Here is a 21,003-nt window from a genome sequence, read left to right as displayed (position 1 = left end):
TGTTATGTGTGTGTATATAGTCAGTCACCCTGCTTTAATAGCAGGATCCTGTGTAACACCAGTACAAAATAGGTATACCCATAGACTGCATGAGAGATAACATAGGATGGTATAGCAATGCTGCCCATGACCAAGCGAGACTAGTAGTTTTACCATCTATCGTGATTTAAATAGATGTGCAGTATTAAAGTACCAAGCCTTGGTAGCTACTTGTAGTATCATTGTTTTTATCATAACCTGGTAGGAAATATATACTATCCAACACCTGCCCCGTCCACACGTCCAATTACGTGGAGGACTGCATTGATCCCTATAAATATAGAATTCCAAGTGAAGATTGGACATATCAAGTAGAGCTCCGAGCGAGCACCCAAAGCTCCCAGACAAAGGAAAAGGCGAGCGTCGCTTGCTGAAAATAAATAAATAAATAAATAAACATGGAGATGGATGACGTGCGCAGTTGGGGACAAAACGACGTTGGGGAAAGGAGGACAGAGGAGTAGGTACACCGATGGCCACGGGCTCGACAAGCCAAGTCACGACAGTGATCTGAACGGGTAAGAAGAGTCTTTTCAAAGCGCATCAAACAGCCTGATGATCTCGTCATCTCCACAATCCGCAGCCCTAGTCCGAGGCGTCTGTCCCCAGACATCTTTCCGATCCAAGTCGACCAGACCTGTGTTCAGCAGCGCCCGTATAATTCGAATGTCCCCTGTCTCTACCGCCCATGAAAGCGGTGTCCGTCCCCATCGTTCAGGAAGATCACAAGTGCTAGTATCAACACGCAGTATAGCCTTGACGACTCTCTCGTAGCCGCGCCATGCAGCTCTTATTAAAGGGGTTTGACCCACCGCGTCAACTGTATGTAAACTGGCATGGCCGATTTCTAGCAGCAGCTTGACCGCAAGATCATTGCCTCGGTCAGCCGCCCACCACAGAGGTGTGAGGCCACGGGAGTCGGCCGAATCAACCTCGACTCCGGTGGCCTGAAGTAGCTCCCTGACAACGTCCCAGTGGTTCTCCTGTGCGGCCCATGCCAGGGGCGACCAGCCGTCCACATCTTTGATATTCAGGTCAACCGCTTTCGTGGATATCAAGACCCGTACTGCGTTTGTACGTCCGAAGATAGATGCTCGCCACAGTGGTGTGAGACCATCATTATCCGGCAGATCCACATCGGTCCGTTCGTCAGCTACTAAAGTCCTCAGCACCTCTTTGTGGCCGTGGAAAGCGGCATGGCAAGTTGCAGTCCACCCCCTGAAATCCTTGGAATTGGGGTATATCCGCGGGTCCCCGAGAAGCAGGGCAACTATGTCGGCGTGACCACTGGCTGCAGCAACAGACAGCACGCCCATCCCGTCTTCATTTCGTACTTCAACGTCCACTTTATCCCGATGGAGCAGGAGGTCTACCACCGCCAGATGCCCACCACTGGCGGAGAGCATGAGCGGTGTCATTTCGTGATCATCCGAGGTGTTGGGGTCCAGGACGAGGGCGCCTTGAGGAATTGGCATGTCGAGCATCATCTTCACAACGCTATAGTGTCCGTGATACGCTGCCCATGACAACGCCGCTTTTCCTGAATCGTCTTTCGAGTTTATTCCAGCCCTCCATTCTCCTGTGGTTAATTCATCCGGGCCAAGACTTATGCCTGACAGAACTGCTCGGAGTAACGATTCCATGGCGCATTCATTACCGCCAATAGCGGCCCAAGATAGAGGCCTCCTAGACCTGTCGTCAGCTATGAAAAGGTCCGTCTTCGGGTTATTTGCGAGAACTTTGACAGCTGCTTCGCGACCATATTCTGCGGCATAAGACAATGGCGTCCTGTGTGTTGCGTCCAGTGAATTAATGTCAACGTCTTGGTGGCCCAAGAGTACGCGCACGACATCTGCATTTCCATGTTCTGCCGCTACCGAGAGAGGCGTACGACCGGCTGAGTCTTTGACATCAGGTAATATTTCCGGGTGGGAGAGTAGAACAGAGGCCATGTCGGGATAGCCGCGGACAGCTGCGTTAGCTAGTAAGCAAGCACCTGCTCTGTCCCTGTGATTGACGTCAGCGCCGGTGCAAAGGATGATTCGGACGGCCACAGGAAAGCGACCACAAACAGAAGCCTCCAGAACCCTCATCTGAAATGGCTTTGCATATTGTGTTTTATCTCGGTTGGCCCTCAAGCGGTCGTCTCCTAAGCAAGTGGCCCAGTCATCCATGAAGGCGCAGGTTATACTCGAACATATGGTCTCGGCAAGCGCCGATATGGCTACCTTCACTTCACTTTCCACGAGGCAGACCGTCAAGTGGCGGCCGAGGTATTCGATAGCATACTGTGCGAACAATAGCTGATCGATGTATTCGGCATATCTGTGGAAGTCTGCATCCCGCCAGAGATCGAAATGTTCTGGAAGATCCTCCTTTGCGCAGAGCATAAGATATCTCAAACAAATAATGGATATATGATTGTGTGCAAGCTTGCTATCAGTCCATGGTGCAGGTGGAGCAGTATGTCCTGGAAATTGAAGAAGAAACTCTCGGGCAGTCTGGTGAATAAATTGCACGTACTCATCACCTGTTCCATATCAGGGCGTATACTCGAGAACCAGTTGGGGTGGGTCATAGGTACCATCGACGTTCTTTATCTCTAAAAAGTCCCCACCACATTGAGTTACATAGGACTTCCCTGGGGTAGCCTTTGTCAATGTTCTGTATGAGATCGCACAGTCATCCCCAGGTTGGTCAGGGACAGCAAGGAAATGACGGATCTCGCCAACGAGAAGTGGGCGAGCTGCGAATAAAACGAATCGGAATAACTTGATCAAGTGCGGTAAACTTTGCTCTCTCGCTCTTTCTAGCATAAGTTCGTAGAAAGACTCGAGGCCAGTGGGAAGCTTTTGAAGAAACCCGAATATCTGCTCTTCAGAAGCGAACACTTGCCGCTGAAGCTCCCTTCCCACAAGCTGAACCCAGATAAACACGCCTTGGGCGGTTTCCACAATATAATCTATCGCTTGCTCCAACGTACTTGTCATATCGAACCCACTCAAGAACGAAAGCAGGTATTGACGAATATCAGCACTCGTTTCGTCCTGTAGTCTGATGGTATTGTGATACCATTTTGACCCTAGATGATCCACTGGGCGGCTTGCAACGAAGACTTTGACTGTGCATGATGTAGCTTGTGAACATATCTCATGTAAGAGATTGACGACCATGTATCGATCCTGATCATCGGACTCGTCAATGGCGTCGAGAATAAGGAAGAAGCGCCGGTTGGTGGAGTAGTCGCACAGTCCCTTCAGAGCCTGGACCAGCGAGTCATAGTTCCACTCAAGGCGGCCCTCACAGCAGTCTTGTGCGCGATAAATACTCTGGATGTGATGATAAAAGAATGGCTCCTCCTGCGCGATGATTTCCGCCAAGATAGAACGAAACATGTTGTGGTGGCTTCGTTGCCTTTCGCCGTCTCGATAACTATAGAAGAACTTTGCTATCACCGGTGCTGGTTCTGGGATGTCCATGCTTGTCTGAGTCTCCCGAACATGCTGAGTGAAGAACTTGGTAAGGGTGCTTTTTCCGCTTCCGGGTTTCCCCACGACGTGTAGCAGCCTAGATCCCTTGTGCTGGGACCAGCTCACATACTGTTCATGCTTCCAAAGCCATTGGAAAGAGCCTCTGTGGCCCTGGGATATCTTGCGGTACCGTGCATCGTCGATTTGGAGTCTTGCCAGGCATTCTATCTCCACAGTTAGCTCCTAACCTATCAATTCTTGTCCGCGTGTGGCCACTCCATACCCTCTCGCTCCTTATTATACTCAATTGAAGGGAATCCATCAAAGAACTCCTTGATACTCGGGAGTGGCCTGCTTGTTACCAAGACCTTAACACCGATTCGGCCTGTGATATGCTCGATGAATCGCCTTAGCGCAAAAAGGAATGTTGCCTCAGTTGTGCCGTCAAGGCCATCCACAGCGAGGATCACCTGTCGCCTTCCCTGTGTGATCAGTACTTTCTCAATTGCTGCCCAGAGAATTCCGTTCAAGATAGCATTGTTGGCATCAGTGTCAAGGGGCCCCCAAGAACGCTGACGCTCCTCCCGCTTCTCTCTTTCGTCAGGGTAGTTGGAACGAAGAGCCTGAATGAATGTCCTCGATATCTCAGATCGGACAAGTTCGGATGAAGACTGGAGGATTTGATAGAGAATAGTATGGATGAAAGTCATACTCATGTGTCGTTCCAGTCTTGTGGGTGTACAGAAGAAGTAAAGCACCATTTCATTTCCAATGGTAGTCAATGCCGCCTTCCTTCTGGATTGAATCAGATAGGAAGAGACTTCCCAAAGGCGGCATTGGGAAGGACCCGAGAGCCACAGTACCTGGATTGATCTTGAACTTAACCATTTTTGGTAGTCCAGATTGGCAAATACCCACGCAAAGTGTCCATCGTCAAGCTGCGGGGTATGACCTAAATGGGAGTCTTGCTCGACTACGGATAACATCTTGACAAGCCGCTGGGGGCTGGGCGTGCCAGGCATCAACCGAAGCATTTTCTGTGAAAATGCAGTATTAGTAACCAATGGGTGCTCTCGACGCGATTGTGGCAGGCAAGTCTACTATACAAAGAAAGCTTCGGGGCTCCTAGACACACCATTGTCGACTGTGAGGTGGTCTTGTATATCCGAGACGAAATCTTTAAGTGCCGCCAGTACTTTCTGGTAATTGCTGTCATCTGCGCCGGTAAATTTGCACATGGTCCGATGATTTGCATGTAATACTTGAGATATCTCTGCGGCATCTCCAATGCGGCTCGAGAAATCGTCAACAATCTGGTCCGGTTAGTCTTTGCTCACTGCACGGGAACAGACTCGAAGTGCATATAATACCTTGTTGGCAAAACCCGGTATATCGGTTATCGCTTGGGATTCAACAAAAGAGCACACCTTGACCTTGTTTGCTTTCAGCATAACTGCGAAGGCATCTGTCAGACGCTCCAAGTCTGCGCTTCCGACTTGGAGAGACCTGAGCAGCCCATCGTTCGCCTTTCCCAATGCAAAGATGGAGAGACTTTTGCCCAACGCCGCCCAATCTGAGCCTCGATGCGGGGTTCCTAGGAAAATAACACTATGAACATTTTCATAGATATTCTGAAGCTTCGGCTTGTATTGCGCATCCTGAGACTGCTTTAATGCCTGTGCTTTGAGCCTTAGTAAGTAGAACATACACAATTCACAGGGGTCTCACATCTTTGACCAGAATTCCGCCTAAACTATGGGCGACAAATATGATGGGCCGCGCGGGCTGTCCAATGACGGGGTTTAGCAAGGGTAAAGCGGACTATAGGAGCCTTACGAACCCATTTTTGCCGCCGATGACTGAGGTCAACCAAGAAGCTGTTTGAGTGTTGATAAAGGCTCGACCTGTCGACTGGTGCCAGGAAGCTGACTATGTCCGAGTCATAGCCGTATGTCATGATTCGACAGTTTGATAAATCTTGTCGTAGCAGTTCCCTTGGCCAGAAAACGCTTGGAACAGCCTGTATGAGTCTCTTCCTATCCGATCTGAAGTGGAAGAATCGGTGACGAAATCGACTATCCTTCGCAGGTGTATACGTCCAGGTATTCTCCGGGTGCCCTCCAAGGCCGTGAACGAAGACGATACTAGAGATATTCAGTATAGAGAACACATATACGCGGCTAGAAGAGACTGACTCGGCCAGCGGGTCTGGGCCGCCACCATGGAGCTCCGAGAAACCGATTCGTGCGACCGACATGGCGGACAGCAAGTTGCGACCCAATTCCGTATTTGCCACGCATAAGTTCTTGATGGAAATGATGGCTGAAGTAGGGTTGATCCCAACAAACCCGAGGGTCAACTTCTCGCCAGGTAAAGGTGCCGGTCAGATGTGTCTGCGCATCACGCGAAACGAGTGGGATGAAGCTCACGTCATGTGCGTGGCTGACCTGGCCAGAGACCTTTCTTTCCCATGCCTGGGTATCCCTGCAGAATTCGGTCGCGGCGCATGTTGAGCTTCAGCCACCTGAACCAGGCTCTGCCTCCACTGGCTAGGTAGATTGGATTGTAGATCACGATAGCACTGGTTTTCATGCGAGTGCCCAAGCAGTGTTATAGCCTCAGACCAGACAGGAAGTAGAGAAAGAGGACCTACGGGTGTTGTTGCCATCACACGACCCCGCATCACATCCAGCAGCCTCAGGCACCAAGACCCCCATCAACTCACCACCCATTCTCCATCTCAGATCCAGGGCAGCACTTAGGAGAACTGTCTCCTTTGTTGTTCACTGTAGCCCCATTTCAATGCTTCGCAACTAGTTGGTAGTGGTCAAACAGGAGGGGGAAGAATACCAGCACCCTGTGCCAAATAACTTGGCAAACATCTTCAACGGCACCATGGCATGATGATCTGAAAGTCATTCGGTCATGACTAAAGTAAGACAAGGTTTATTCCGCAAGGCGCTCAAGCGAGTGTCACCCCCGAAATGCCAGCGACCCAAATTACCTCTGTAGAATTGGATGTGGAAGGCGGCCAGCTCAGGCCTGATACGGGCTAGTTGAATGCGCTTAAGGAGAGATGGGGTATCAATGACTATACCAAGGCTGCTGTTACAGTGCCAGCCCCGGATACTGTGAGGGAGAAGAGGCGGGCTTTACAGCTTGTTGACTAACCACCTTTATAGATACCCTACCCTACTAATAACCATGAAATGTGATTATATCCATCAACTCAAAGTAACCATCACTTGACACATTTTTGAAGTATTGATTTTTACTAAAAGAAATAAACTTAACCCGCCAAACAAACCATTCCCTGCCCACCTGCAGTCAATCCTCCAACCCCCCAAGCCCAAGGCAAAGGCAGGGCGCAACGCCCCCCAACTATATCATCGAACCCCATTCCCACCGCAAGTCAATCCGAAGCAATCCGAAGACTCCAACTCGCCGTCAAGGGCACATCAACATTGAGCACAAGCTTCGAATTGACGCCATCGAACTCCACCTCCCCAACCTCCTCCACCAGCACGCCCCACGCGGGCTCAGCGTCAACCCCAAGGACCGTAATCCGCTCGATCCCAACGCCGGCATCATACGCGAACGAGCCGTCCATGCTAAACACGCCATCCTCATACGAGAAGTCGATCTCGCTCACCGCGTCTTGGACAACGCTGATTCCGTCGTCGAGGTATAGAGACCCCTCGGCAGTCCCGTCTAGACCCGGCGCAATGACGATGTTGAAGCCCTTTGTTCGTAGGGCGGTGGTTGTATTCGCGCTTTCAATGCGCTGCGGGTAGATGATTCCTCCCTTGTAGTGGATGGTGATATCGGTGAGCTCGACTTCGGCCGAGACGTATGCGCCTTCGCCGCGGACGGGAGCGCCCGTGCCCCATTCGTAGAAGATGTCGTCGGGAAGGTAGTAACTGACGCTTGTGCTGTTTTCCTCGGTGACGGGGGAAACGAGGATGCCATCGCCGTAGAAGAATTGGAGGTCGATGGCGTAGGTGTTTTTGTCGTGCGGGTAGTTGAAGAAGAGCGGGTTGAGGGTTGGGGTGCCGGTTTGGTTTTGCTTGTAGAGGGCTGTGTAGATGTAGTCGACTGGAGGACTTGTTAGTGGACATTTATATGGTGGAGGGAGGAGTTGTGGCATACGCAGCTGGTATCTAATGGAGATGCTGTTGCGGGCGGCTTCGGCTACGACGGGCCAGCGGTAGAATTCCTGGTAGTTGGCGAAGATCTCCGCGTGGTTGCGGAAGAAGGTGTAGAAGGCGCCTAGGGTTGCCCATCTTCATCGGTTGTTAGTCAGTGCTAAAACAAGAGTATTGGGGTGCAATACGTACCTGGCGCAGAGTGTCTCCGTGACGTTACCGCCAAAGCCACAGACATCAGGACCCACGAGAGGGATCTGGTACAGTGAGGCAAACTGCAGGATCTGCGAGATCGAGAACCGGTACTGGTACCATTCGGAGAGATTATCTGGCAAGTACCCTAGTCAGCGCTGCTCTGGAATCGTTGTAACGTCGCAAAAATGTCCTACCTCCCAGCCAGTGAGACACGTCCTTTCCAGATCCAGCAAATGTGCTCCGCGTGATGACCAAAGCCCGGTCATCCGGTCGCCTTGCGCGCATAGCGTTGTGGGAGTGCGACGACATCATCGCGCCATAGATGTTGTGCGTGTCGTACTGCAGGTACCCGCCATACTGCACGACGTCGGTATCGGCAGTACTGTCCGCAAGCGTGGGCCCGGCGCCGTTCTGGATCATGTACGGAGGCCTGATGAGTTCGCGGTTGGGGAGACCCTTGCATTCATCCGGTCCGCACCCAGAGCCGGTCTTTCGACCGTGTTGCCAGCCAGCCTTCAAATCTCGAGGCCAGTGGCGTTTTGCGGATCGCCAGCGGCCGGCACCGAGTTGACGCTTTTGTTGAGAGCGAGGCTGACGTGTAACGAGATCAACTGCGCGCTTCTCGGGTGCGTTACCGGAGGCAAAATTTGGCTGGAGACTGGCCGGGAAGCCAGGGATGGGAGCGTCCGGGCCATCTCTGAGCGCTGGCGGCTCGGGAGGGTTGTCGTTTGCTTCGGCGAATTTCTCTGGAGTGGTGTTGTTGCCTGGATACGGGCGGTTGTAGAAGTTTGCGGGCTCGTTCATGTCGATCCACAAGGCATCAATGTCCGGACCGTTGACTCCGTCAAAGAAGTCCAAGAACTGCCCGGTCCAGTACTCTTGAGAGTTCGGGTGGAACCATTCAGGGAAGTAACTTGGACCAGCCCAGACGACACCCTGGTAAAGGGAGCCATTAGCCTCCTTCATGAATGCGTCGTATCGGAGACCCTCGTCGAGTGCGGGGTTCGACTCCTTGTAGTACACTGCGGGATCAACCATGACGATGTAATGCTGGTCCCGAGCGTGCAGAGTGTCCACGAGATCCTTAACCAGATTGGGAGGGAATCGTTCGGGGTCAAGGGTGAAGATACGACGACGGTCCATGTAATCGATATCGGTCCAGATAGTTTCCAGTGGAATGTCATGGACGGAGAAGTTGGCCGTGATTGCGGCGACCTCGTAGACGTCCTGGTAACCGTACTTGCACTGGTGGAAGCCGAGTCCCCAGTACGGAACCATCAGCGGGGTCTGAGTGATTTCAGCGTACTGCTTGGCCACGTCGCGCGGCGAGGGTCCGGCGATAAAGTAGAAGTCGAGAACACCGCCGATGATGTTATACTCAAGGAACTGTCCGTCCTGGTTGTCGATGAAAATATCCATACCGTTCGAGTTGAGCAGGAACACTCCGTGCGTACCATTCTCGCGATGGTCGAAATAGATCGGGTGAGCGCCATACAGGTTCTCTCCCTGCGGCGTCCCGTACGCATCGCGGGTGTAGATCGTCCGGGTGTAGTTAGTTGTGTTCAGCATGAAAGGATCGCTGTGCTCGCCTAGACCGTAAAGATGTGGGTTCTGCGGAAGATGCGTCTTCAAGTAGACATATTGGCTCTCAAAAACCAGCTTGTTACCAGTGGTATCAAAGAGCACTTCGCCGGTATCAGAGCGCGAAACAGTAAACGAGAAGGGGTCAGCATTGAAGTCGAACTGGAGTTTCGAGTCTCCGCGAGAGCACGACTGTCCAAAGCCAGGGCGCGGGAATACACTGTCCGGAACCTGGTAGACGGTGTTATTGGTGTCCAAGATTTTAACGTGCAGTCGCTCGTCGGTCTGATACTCGACTTCTAACTTCAGGTCGGGAAGATCAATGCCGTAAATATTGCAAGCTGGCCCTGCAAGCGACAAGTCCGCATAGAAGCCATAGTCGGTCTTCCGGTGCTTGGTCACCTTGTATCCAGTGCAGTTGGAAAGGTCCTTTTCGTAGAGATCATTGCCGGGGCGATCGAGGGCGTCGACGCCCGCCTGGCTCTGGGCGAAAGCAGAGCCGCCCAGGGCCGCTGCCAGGGGGAGCAGCTTGTGAAAGTACATCGTGACACAGAGGAAAGAGCTGATCTCCATCATACTGGCTGTCGGTGCCACGACTTTTTATACTCTGCAGTGCCAAGGGTGCCAAGGGTGATTGCCCCCGCAGAGTCCGGCGAACCCCCGAATCCAGCTCCATCCACTGCTGGTCATTGGCCCTCGTGCCCAGCTCCCCGGCAAAAGACCGGGGCTACCTGGCTCCCATTGTTTTCTTGTTGCGGGGTAATCTGCTAGCGATCGTTGGTGACGTTGTTGTCGCACACCCTTCGGCGCCCTCCGACCCCTGACGCCAATCACGCCACTCAAACGACCCTTGAATGACCGAGCCAGCGAAATAAAAAAAACGGTGACCCAGCAGTAAAGAGATTAGAAGCCGTGGTTTCTTGATAGCCAACACAGGAGGGATATGGTAGGCGAATATATTAAAAGCGTGGCCATCAATGAAATATTCAACACTTTGGACCCAGACCAGAAGTGTTTCTTTCCAGGCCCCTGAAGAGGCTTCGTGTATGGCGAAGGAGCGGTGGCACGAAAGCTGGCATGATGCGGCCATCCGAGAAGCAGGTCACGGCTGGCTTTATGGGTAAGAGTGAGAGCCAATGCGGGCTCTCTGTATTCCAAAGTCGCCAAGTGCCATGCTTAGATCCACTGCTCCCGATCTTCCTGTCTGCAATGGCGTTCTATCTCACAGTCGCAGAGTGTTGATGTCAGAACCTTTCACCAGAAGCCGGCCGTATGCGGAAAGTATTGTCGACGATGCCCAGCTGCACGTCTCTTCAGGAGGCTTTCGGCGGCTGTATCCCTGAGCGATGATCATCTGACGATGACAGGATACGATGATAAGGCTGCGGCTATCCGGCAAAGGCGAGAATCGGACGCCCACAATCGACTCCTCGACGGTCGCCCGTTCAAATGCAACGCAATCCCAGCCAGCAACCTACAGCCCATCTACATACCGATCAAGCGCCTCTTTCGCGTTCTGAAACTCGCCTCTCCAGCAACCCAATATGATTCCTCCGCCAAACAACCCAGAGACATCCGGGAAGACTTGGTTCCTATACCGAGACTCAATCTCACGGTCTACAACGTGCTGCCGTCTGATCTGCGCCTTGATCACATCGGGATCATCGGAACGCGGCCCCGCAAGTTCGCTATAGGGTGCGTGTCCAGCAACGAGCTCGTAGAGCGTCGAGCCCAACGCAAAGACATCGGAGGCTTCAGTGTTGGGAAGGTCGTAATCCCGGGGCAGGCAGTGTGAGGCTTTCTCGTAGCCTAGTGCTGGGTGGCCCGGGCACTGAGAAGAGTTGAAGTCGCCCAGTCGTACGTTTAATGCGTCGTCCACGAAGAACTGGCGCAGGGCGAGATCGGAGTGGATGACGCCATGGCTGTGGCTAGCAACGACAGCTTCTAGGATCTGCTGGAACCACTTTGACTGGAGTTCGGCGGTGATGGTATTTCTCTGGCTATAACTCGCAAGGTCGCCACGCGGGTAGTACTTAATGTCGACGAAGTCGGATCTGCCTCTGGAGAGCCATTCGGCAATCCGCGGATGAGCGCCGAGGATCTCGTAGACCATAGCCTCGCGGATGATTGGTTGCGTGTCTTCTTCACTGTCATGGGTAACCATGATAGGGCCGAGGAGAGCATGTCACAGCTGCCCGGTTGCTGGTAAATGGCAGATGCAGGAGCATCCATGCTGCAGAACTTGAGCTCGTGCATCCTTCCACTATCAACGGGTCTCTGCGTTGCATTATTTGGTCAGGAGCGGCAGTCAGCCTCCACCCCCAGCCCATCTCGCTGCGGGGAAGCTTCCTGATAACCTTGTTTCCCACGAGGTATACTTCGGCATAGATACCAATGATCAAGAGCTTGTGGTTCTCTGGGCGTTGGGTGGCTTGTCGAATAATGACGGTGACTCGGTGAGAACCTTCTCTGTAAGAGCAGGCAGCGTCCTCGTCCTGTGGGGACTGCAATCGCTCTTCGTCAGCCCGTCGCTGATGACCTTCTATTGTTGCTGTTGAAGCGTGAGAAAGGAACAAGCGTCTAAGCGGCCAGAAAACAAAACTAGAAATGGACGAAGTGAGGTGCCAGAGAGAGGCCCATATAGGCCATTGCAACCATGGCAGTATGCTCGTGCCAGAGAGAGTAAGGATCAAGGGAAGACAGCACACGATGAGACATCCAATGCAAAAACGCTTGGGGATAAAAGGGGAAGGTAGGAAGAATCCCCGAGAGGTCGCCCCGGGCACGTGCACTTCTGATCCACGTGATAGGTCACATGGTGCAGCATGATTGGTGGTGCACGTGACTAGTCACATGATACAGTGTGATTGGAAGAACTTTGCACAGAGTTTATGCCTTAACACCTGAGGCAAACATCTCCCTCTGTGGCTGACCGTCAAGACTGTGGAAGCAAAAGGCAAGAGCAGACTGGAATCGTGAGGTTTGAGCAAGCCCGACCAAAAGTTCTCTTTCCACTGGGAAACCACCTCACCCCAGCAGGGAACTCCTGGCTTCCACCCAAGCAGGCCGGCTCTCATGCCTGCTAAACACAAGCCCACCGAAAGCCTGCCACGTGTCTCGCAGACTTGCATCGAGCACTTTGGGAAATTCCACGTCTTCTCCAAAGTTTGGCATTGCGTGGTCTAGATCGTATTTATTGACGATTGAAAGGGAAATCCCGCCAGCCAATCGGTGCTGGTGGTACATCCCGGTACACCAGATCTGGAAGGCGCCGATGCAGCAAGCTAGCGAACTCGCTGCATGCAATCCAGAAGGACCACCGGTATTCGGCTGGAGATGCCGCAGGTGTTGGAATCGGGATGTACGGTCAAAAGCCGATCGGAGTGCAGATACCGAATACAGCCTCCTGCATCTGCCACCACTGGTCTTGCTGGCGACGTGGCAAGCAGTGATCCATCAGACTGTGGAGACCGAGCCAGCATTGCTCAGAGAAACCAGGATCGGGCGGCTTCCTTTGCCAGTTCATCAATAACGCCCATCACGAACTTTTTTTTTTCTTTTTCTTTTTCTCAGGATGAACCGACCCTGGCGGAAACCCGACCTTGGGGATCGACTGCGTCCTAGGCAAAGAATCCAGCTTCGCTGATCGTTTCGTCTCTACAACACGGAATGGTCAGAGATCCAACAGTAAGACTCTCTCAGTAGCCCGCATCTACTTTCCTTGAGTCCAAGGTTCTCGTCTTGCGGATCCCAACTATCCTTTATCCACGGATGGAACTTCTGCCCGCCGCAGTAACATTCGTAGTATCGACCCCCAACACCCGGCTTCCCTTATTCAATGCCTGGCCTGCAATGTTCGGAAAATGTCTTTTCAAGTCAAAACATCCTTCATGAATCACACGGCATATTCTCCCTGGCCGTTTCGATACAGACAGAAGGCACGGCAATCGCCTGGTCGAGTTGATGGTGATAGACAGCTTTCTTTGTGACCCCTCCTTCTCACTCCAAACACCCATGAAGTGTCGCCAGCTGGCATGGAGGCCCTTCATCTCGTCCAGGTGATCCTCGCTTCCAAAAGAGGTCTTGAAGAGTAATCTTTGTCGCTGTCCGGATACTCCCACAGCGGCCCGGGCCGGTTCGTTCCAAACGTCCAAAGATAGAACCAGGTACGCACATCGCTCGTCACCACAGAGCGAAAATAGACCTGGTTTCCCTATCCAACCGCCCCAGTGTGTCCTTCGCCTCCTCCTCTGCCTGAACCCATCGGGGTATTACCTGCCATAGATGTATTCTACCACGCTATTATTGATGACGAGATATCTAAGAACGATCTCAGCGCCGTGAATCATGGCACATCCTGATGATAAGAGCAAGCCCAATGCCAGGGTAACTAATTCTGACCCCCGAGGCAATATTAGCAGACCTTCCTTTGCCCATGCCAGGCGCATATGTAGGATGTTATGCTGACCAATCCGACCGTTCATGGAGGCATTGCATCTCCGACCTGCTTCCCGTAGGAATGACCGTAGTCATAGATCTTGTCGAAAAGGGCTTTGACCGGGTCGGTTTCGTGGGGAGGGCGCATACGATTGCGGCTTGGAACTCTGCTCGGGTGTGCGGACGCATGGAGAGCAGCGATATAGAATTCGCGCGACATGCGGTTCGGGGTTTCTATGCGGGGCAAGATGGATAGCCATAAGCAAGTCCCTTTGAGTCTGGAGAGAAGATGAAGAGAAGGATTAACGATCCAAAGAATCCGGAGGCCATGACAGCGCTGGGATAACGCCAGGCACCTGGGCAGGCAGTTGTTCCTCCCTCATCCTCGGACAAAAACTCAGCCTCAGCTTCAATCACAGGACCTTGTACGACGGGATGGGCGTTGGATGGGCGAAGGCATTCGCGAATATATAGTCGGTACTAGGAAGACACGCGATCTGGTTATTCACGTCCCAGCGCTGGTTTGCAAAGAAGACTCTTAAGCAAACAAGAAATCCGGGCAGAATATAGAGAAGCCACCTGCAATAACCTGGAAGAATTTAAAGGGGAAGCGGCACATGTGATGGAGCATTGTAGGCCTTGGGTAGCCAGCACTGTCGGAATAGCTTCATCCCGACGCCAACTTAAGATACCCTACCCTCAATCTCCAAGCTTTCATCACCGAGACCCTGGTTTGAACAGACGGCCTACCTTCTGGAGCCTAAAATGGAATTGAAGGACCTCCATTGCTCAGGATGCCTCACTACCTAGGCAGGGTCACGGACAGTCCTCCATCATCACAATCGATAACTAGTTCGAGATTTCCGCATGCTATTGGATGATAATAACATATAATCTTAGTTTGGCATTACCCATCGATGTTCAGCGGATGCCTCGCCTCGGGCCAATGGGTCTCTTAAACCTCATGGTTCCATCCCCGCAAAGGCGTGGGGTATATACGTAAGCAAATAGCTCATATCAGGTCTGGCAAAAGGAGTGTCCTGTAAGTCCATTTCGAAGCTCAGGTTGGGCCTAGTGGTGATGGCATGGTAGCAGAGCGTTGATGTACAAATACACATCAAGGTTGCAAAGCATTGCCTAGTAGTTTTCCATGGCTTGACTTTCCTTTCTCCTACTACTCTGCCTCGCTGAACCCTCTACCTTCCGCAATTTCATTTTGCTTATGCGCCTGTCCCAGTCAGCTCATTAGACAATCGTCAACCTGGCCCCTGAATGCAGCAATCGGAGGATAAGCATCAAAAGCAAGTATTGATCACCTGTAGTGCTTTTCTCACCGACGCACTTCTCATAGGTAGGATACCCTAGTATACCAAGACTCCGGCATGCTGGGAAAAGAAAGGCACATCAAAACGCAGCTTTCCGACTACCCCGGTCTCTATCCCGCTCATGTACATAAATACCCGTAGGGTCTCCCCTCTGGAGGTGCTCAAGCTCTCATTCCTCGTAGCCCACACTTGCTAGCCTTCCGGTGTCCACAACAGATCCATAAGCCCAATTGCTCTCATATCCCCACCATGAGACACCCAGCCGTGACCCTGCTGCCAGTCCTGGCGCTTGTTGCGCCGACCACTCTTGCAGTCCAAGTGGTACGTGCAGCCACCTCCTACCCTCGAGCCAAATGCCTGACATGAAGCGAAATGGCCAGACTGTCATGAATGCTGCCGGCCAGTGTGGGACTCTGACTATCACAAACGAACAATGTTTCACCACCACCAATTCCACGTACGTACACCTACCCTAGCCCTAGAGCCATTGGCGCCAGACTACGCGCGCTTATGGATCTGAAGCACGGTGGCTAAATGGCAATTTCCAGCTTGTTTCCAGTTGAGGTGGTCCAGGCAGCGCTTGGCCCCGAAGATGAAGGTGCATCCGATTTCAATTGCGCGCTCCTACCGTACGTACCTTCTCTTTCCTGCCCACCTCCATCGGCTATATACACTGGCTAGCCGGGGCGCGAGGTGGGAGCCGAAACCAAGCCTACCTATGTATACATGCTAATCTGCTGCTTTTCCTTTTGGTTATCAGCGACCCCGTATGCACAGATGACCAACAATTTGTTGGTCTGGTGTCGTCTTCCATACCTCGCGTGGTGCTCAGGGCCCCAGGTGCCTACGCCATTTTGTGCATTACTTAAAGTGGACGCGAAGATTTACTGTAGTGCGTTTCGGAGAATATCGTTTTCCTGCCTCTGCCTTTGCGCCTGTTTGTGTCTGTTTACCATTGCTGCACCATCGGTAGGTATGCAAGGGAGAGGAAGGAAGCCGATGAATGGCCCAACTGCCTTGGCCCATTGTGTTGAAGCGTATTTCGGGAGAGCTGTATTGTCTATGTGCCCCAAGAAAATGATAAAAACATATGTTACGTTGCGATGCGGTTTTAATGCTACTTGGTAATCCATATGTTCCACTCTTGTTGCGCTTAGACTCCATTCTCCCGAGGTCCCTTTATTCATGCCTGAACCTAAGAGGGATATCCTTAGCTAGCCCTTAGCCATGGGGAGTCTAGGACCAACAACCCGCTGGAACAATCAATAGGGCTTCATGCCGCATGGACATGGATGCTACATCGCGCTGGAAAATCATCCGCAGCCTCGCTTATGGCACGTACACTCCTTCCCAGCCTGGTGCAGCATAATCCCAGACTTGACGTGCTGAATTTAGGTAAGATGTTGTCCATGACACTACTGAACTTTATAGGGTGGCTGTGCAACCCAAAATAGGAGGTGAACTTGTTCATGTTGCACATTCATGCATTTCCCCCAATTATCGCAATCCCCGATTATCCCAACATTCCGGGTCTGCAGGAACTCTATTATCCATAATTCTTCAATCCCCGGATGCGAAAAATACTTCATCACATCGGTGGGATTCTCACCGGACGCCTTCATCCAGATGGCGTTTCAGGCGTCTTACTACGGGCTTTACGGGCAGGTGGTGAACACCCCACGAACCAGCCATGACGAGGGCCTTCCTGCGTGAACAAACAGAAGGGATCTGATCTTTCACCAATGAAGCTCTCAATTCCGTGAAGACTTTCTGGGATGAGAACCCAGCCGAAGACAGGGCCAAAGCTCTACGAAAGGCTACCAAGACCGTGCGGAGTAAGCCCTAAGCAGCGACCCATGCAGCCCGCAGCCCCCCTGTCCACCCACTAAGCGCTGTCATAAAACTCACCGAGGATAAGACGGGCAGGCGAAATGGGCACCCTCCGTTGGCCAGCCATTCTCATTCCGATCCAATGGCCTCAGCTCGGAGGCCACCAAGCCAAGAGTATCCCATTGTTGCCGGCAAAAGGAAAGAGGGCCGAAGTGGTAAGCCCCAGCTGTGTCTTACACTTGGGGATCACCAGATCAGGCGAGACTTGTGCTTAAATAGCAGTCAGGCTCCCTTCCTTCGTCCGTTCGTCGTCGTCGCATCGAATTCTCTACCCATTGATCGTGATACTCTAGGCGAAACTCACCCACTGTTATCCATCCTCCACAACCGGGCTTTCTCCAAGTCTTGATCATTCAACGCCCAGCCATGGCTCCGACTCGCCTGCTGCCCCTTCTGGCTCTCCTGGTCTCCGGCGTCCCGGCCGTGCAGCTGGTACCTTCCCAACAGCCCTCTTGTCCCAACACCAGCCAGCAGAACAGGTCAAGACTCTGACATACTCCTAATAGACCACGCTTTACGAAGGCGGGCCGTGTGGCCCATTGAACGTTACGTTTGCTGTCCCACGTAGAATGTGCTTGAATCTTCCCGTCATCGAGTACGTACCTTACCCCCCACCCGCACCTACATACATAAAGCCCCAACACTATTCTCCAGGGTCGAGTACCCATCTGCAGCATGCAGTTTGGGTACCCAGACCCGGATGCCTCGAACCAAGACCGTACTAAAAGCCTTCCTACACCAGTGGCATGGCCCCCGCACGAGTCCAGGGCGCCATTGGCCCCGAGGACATCGACGGCTCGAAATACTTCTCGTGCCTTTTCTACAAGTATGTCTCGCGATTTCCTCTATTGATTCCCAGCACGTGCCGTCGTTATCGCGTGCATGGATACCCGTGTTCCCTGCTATCTGTAACTGCCCGTGTCGCGTTGCTGACCATGTCTTGCCCACGCCGTGCAGATCTGGTGCGAATAGATGCAGCGATGACCTCCTTGTGGGCTTACTGTACCCCGAAAGCAACGACAGGGAGCTCCCTGACTCGGTGACCGACGTTCAGTGTTCGTCTTAGGTTGCTCCCTGGACTCTGTTTGTTGGCGGCCGTGTCTCTGCCCCGGGCCGTGGGGTCCTCGTCCCTGTCGCCGCTACGACATCCAGGGTGTGTGCTGGGGTTAGTGGTGAAACGGAAAGTTGCAGGTGGCTTTTGACGTTCTTGTTTTCCTGGATTAAGGGCAGGGGGGGATGTGTCCGTCACTAGACACATAATAACCACATCGAGAACATCTAGTCGCTCCTTCTGTCTTTAGATGTAGCTTGAATGTTATATGCGTTATTCAGTGCACTGAGCCGGTGACTAGGATGAACGGTCTAGCTCCTTACCTCGTCCTCGGCTCCATAACCTATAGTACAGTACGGATATTTCGCAGTTTCTGCTCTCATAACAGCTGCTCCTACTCGCTGGGAACGCGGCAACCTACTCTCTTCACCCTGGAAGTTCCCAATACGGTCCGGCATCCTACGGAATGCCTATTATCCTCTGCTCGTGAATGGCAACCATCAGTGTGCATCAGGCCCAGGATACCCTTGCAGACGACAAGCAGCCCCAGCCATGCAGGCGCTGGGGGGGGGGGTTTGTGATACCGTATCAGCACGCCCACATTTGTATCAGCCGGCTGATACATATCAGAGCTTAATATAGTCAAAAAGTCACATTAAAAAAGATTTAAATTATTAAATTTAATATATATTTAGTAATAATACAAATTATTATAAAATTATTTATATTTATAGTAATATATATTAATAAAAAAATGTATTAGTAAGCGTAATATATATTATAATATAATAATATATATTCAAAAACTTAATGTTTTATAAAATTTAAAAAAAAATAATAAAATATTTTGTAGGTCACGTGATTCCCTTAATATATATTTTATTATTATATTTACTACTAGTATTAATTGAAGATATAATATTAACTAGTTATATAAAGTTTATTATTATTTATTTAATTTAATAGTAAGTCACGTGTTTAAACTAATAAATAAATTAATTATTTTAACTTATAAAGGGGATTAAACCCCTAGCTTATTTAAATTATATAATAATCTATACCACTAGACTATATAGGTCTATTATTACTAAATATAATAAAAAGCTTAGGTTAAATAGAAAGAAAAATAAAAAAAATAACTTTTTATTAACTAAAAATAGTTTTTAAAACCTCTTAGGCTTTCCTAAATAGGCTAGTTTTTAAAAATAGGTATGACTAATTTTTTATCTATATAAAATAAATAAAATAAATAAAATAAATAAAATAAATAAAATAAATAAAATAAATAAAATAAATAAAATAAATAAAATAAATAAAATAAATAAAATTGATAAATTGGATAAATTTAATAAATTGGATAAATTTAATAAATTTAATAAATTTAATTAAATATATAAATTATAGAAATCATATAAAACCTTAATTCTTATATTAAGTATATATAGTAATATAAAAAATATAATAAAATAAAATAAATAAGGCCTTAAAAACATAAAAAATAATTATAAAATTTTATAAAATATTACTAACTATTTTTAATAAAATAATTATAATTTATAAATTTTTATAATAAATTTTATATTAAAAAACTTAGCTATAAATTATAATTATTTTTTATATTTTACCTTTTAAAATTATATTATATTTTTAATACTAGTATAATACTAAAAAATAGAAATTTCCTTAAAAATATTATAAATTTTTATTAATTTTAATAATAAATCTCTTAATTTCTTAATTTATAAAACTAATTTAATAGCTATTAACCTTTTTAAGTAGGATAATAATATTAGTTTTAAAATAATATTTAAAAATAAATATAAAAAAATATTTTATTAAATAAATTTAAGTTATACTATATTTTAGTTATAATATAAGTATAAGACCTTTTAAGAATAATTTATTTATTAATTTATAAGTAATAATTCTAACTTATAATTTAATTATTTATTTTATTTAATTTTAATTTTATTAATAAATATATATACTATTTATATTTAAGCTATTTTCTTTATAAAAGCTAGCTAARTTTAAAGTTAATTAAAGTAAAAAATAAAATAAAATAAATAATTAAATTATATGCTAAAATTAGCCCTATAATTATTTTAATTATTTTCAAATTAATATTTTTATTTAATTTTTTATTTAATTTTTTATTTAATTTTTTATTTAATTTTTTATTTAATTTTTTTATATAATATTTTTTATTTGATATTTTTTATTTAATATTTTTTATTCAATATTTTTTGAGAATTGCTATTCTCACGGTAACTTTGCTAATCTCACGGTAATTAGCGCCCTTTGGCCGCGCGCACTGCCACCACTAGCCATATTTATACTAGTTTTGCAGCCAGCCGCTTTATAGCCATAAATTAAACCTAATTAGTACTAGTAGCCCTATTGCCAAGCTTAACACCATAAAAATATTTATTAAGGTTTCCTGTTTTTATTAAAGCAAGCGTTTGCAGTTAAGCACAGCGCAGCGGAAGGAGTAGGGATTTATATTTTAAATAATGTGTTTTTATTAGTTAGTACACGTGGCCATCTAAAAGTTGGACCTTGCCTGTATTTAGTTAAGTTTAAAATGTTAATTTTTATATAAGGATTAAAATTTATAAATATTTATGCGCGCTGAGTTTTCTACAGGCAAACCCTATTACCTAAAAGGCGGAACCTAAATAGGCTTAGTGACGGCCTTTTTACTTACTAGTACTAAAGCGGCTAGCTCCCGCGCCAGCGCGGCCAAAGGGTGCTAATTACCGTGAGATTAGCAAAGTTACTGTGAGAATAGCAATTCTCTATTTTTTATTAAATATTTTTTATTAAATATTTTTATTTAATATTTTTATTTAATATTTTTATTTAATATT

At 48.7% G+C, this 21,003-nt stretch overlaps 4 protein-coding genes across 4 annotated transcripts; 1 reads left to right on the top strand and 3 right to left on the bottom strand.

Moving 5' to 3' along the window:
* Positions 1-572: 572 nt before the first annotated feature.
* DSM5745_03916 (uncharacterized protein) lies at positions 573-5,766 on the bottom strand (the record flags this gene model as incomplete). Its single annotated transcript, XM_026745932.1, has 8 exons — positions 573-2,569; positions 2,624-3,733; positions 3,793-4,546; positions 4,616-4,822; positions 4,880-5,185; positions 5,238-5,294; positions 5,350-5,653; positions 5,705-5,766. 8 exons carry the CDS (start codon positions 5,764-5,766, stop codon positions 573-575), a joined length of 4,797 nt encoding a protein of 1,598 aa, XP_026604928.1.
* A 1,155-nt stretch (positions 5,767-6,921) lies between these two features.
* DSM5745_03915 (uncharacterized protein) lies at positions 6,922-9,973 on the bottom strand (the record flags this gene model as incomplete). The annotated part of the gene is made up of 3 exons (XM_026745931.1): positions 6,922-7,792; positions 7,847-7,982; positions 8,044-9,973. 3 exons carry the CDS (start codon positions 9,971-9,973, stop codon positions 6,922-6,924), a joined length of 2,937 nt encoding a protein of 978 aa, XP_026604927.1.
* Positions 9,974-10,904: 931 nt separating this feature from the next.
* DSM5745_03914 (uncharacterized protein) lies at positions 10,905-11,594 on the bottom strand (the record flags this gene model as incomplete). Its single annotated transcript, XM_026745930.1, has 1 exon — positions 10,905-11,594. One exon carries the CDS (start codon positions 11,592-11,594, stop codon positions 10,905-10,907), a length of 690 nt encoding a protein of 229 aa, XP_026604926.1.
* A 3,847-nt stretch (positions 11,595-15,441) lies between these two features.
* DSM5745_03913 (uncharacterized protein) lies at positions 15,442-15,755 on the top strand (the record flags this gene model as incomplete). Its single annotated transcript, XM_026745929.1, has 3 exons — positions 15,442-15,513; positions 15,561-15,649; positions 15,752-15,755. 3 exons carry the CDS (start codon positions 15,442-15,444, stop codon positions 15,753-15,755), a joined length of 165 nt encoding a protein of 54 aa, XP_026604925.1.
* Between the last annotated feature and the right edge of the window lie 5,248 nt (positions 15,756-21,003).

Source organism: Aspergillus mulundensis, assembly GCF_003369625.1.
Source record: "Aspergillus mulundensis strain DSM 5745 chromosome Unknown scaffold_3, whole genome shotgun sequence".
In the NCBI taxonomy this organism is placed as follows: domain Eukaryota; kingdom Fungi; phylum Ascomycota; class Eurotiomycetes; order Eurotiales; family Aspergillaceae; genus Aspergillus; species Aspergillus mulundensis.
Note: the sequence above shows the minus strand (reverse complement) of the source record. Positions and strands in the feature narration are given on the sequence as shown.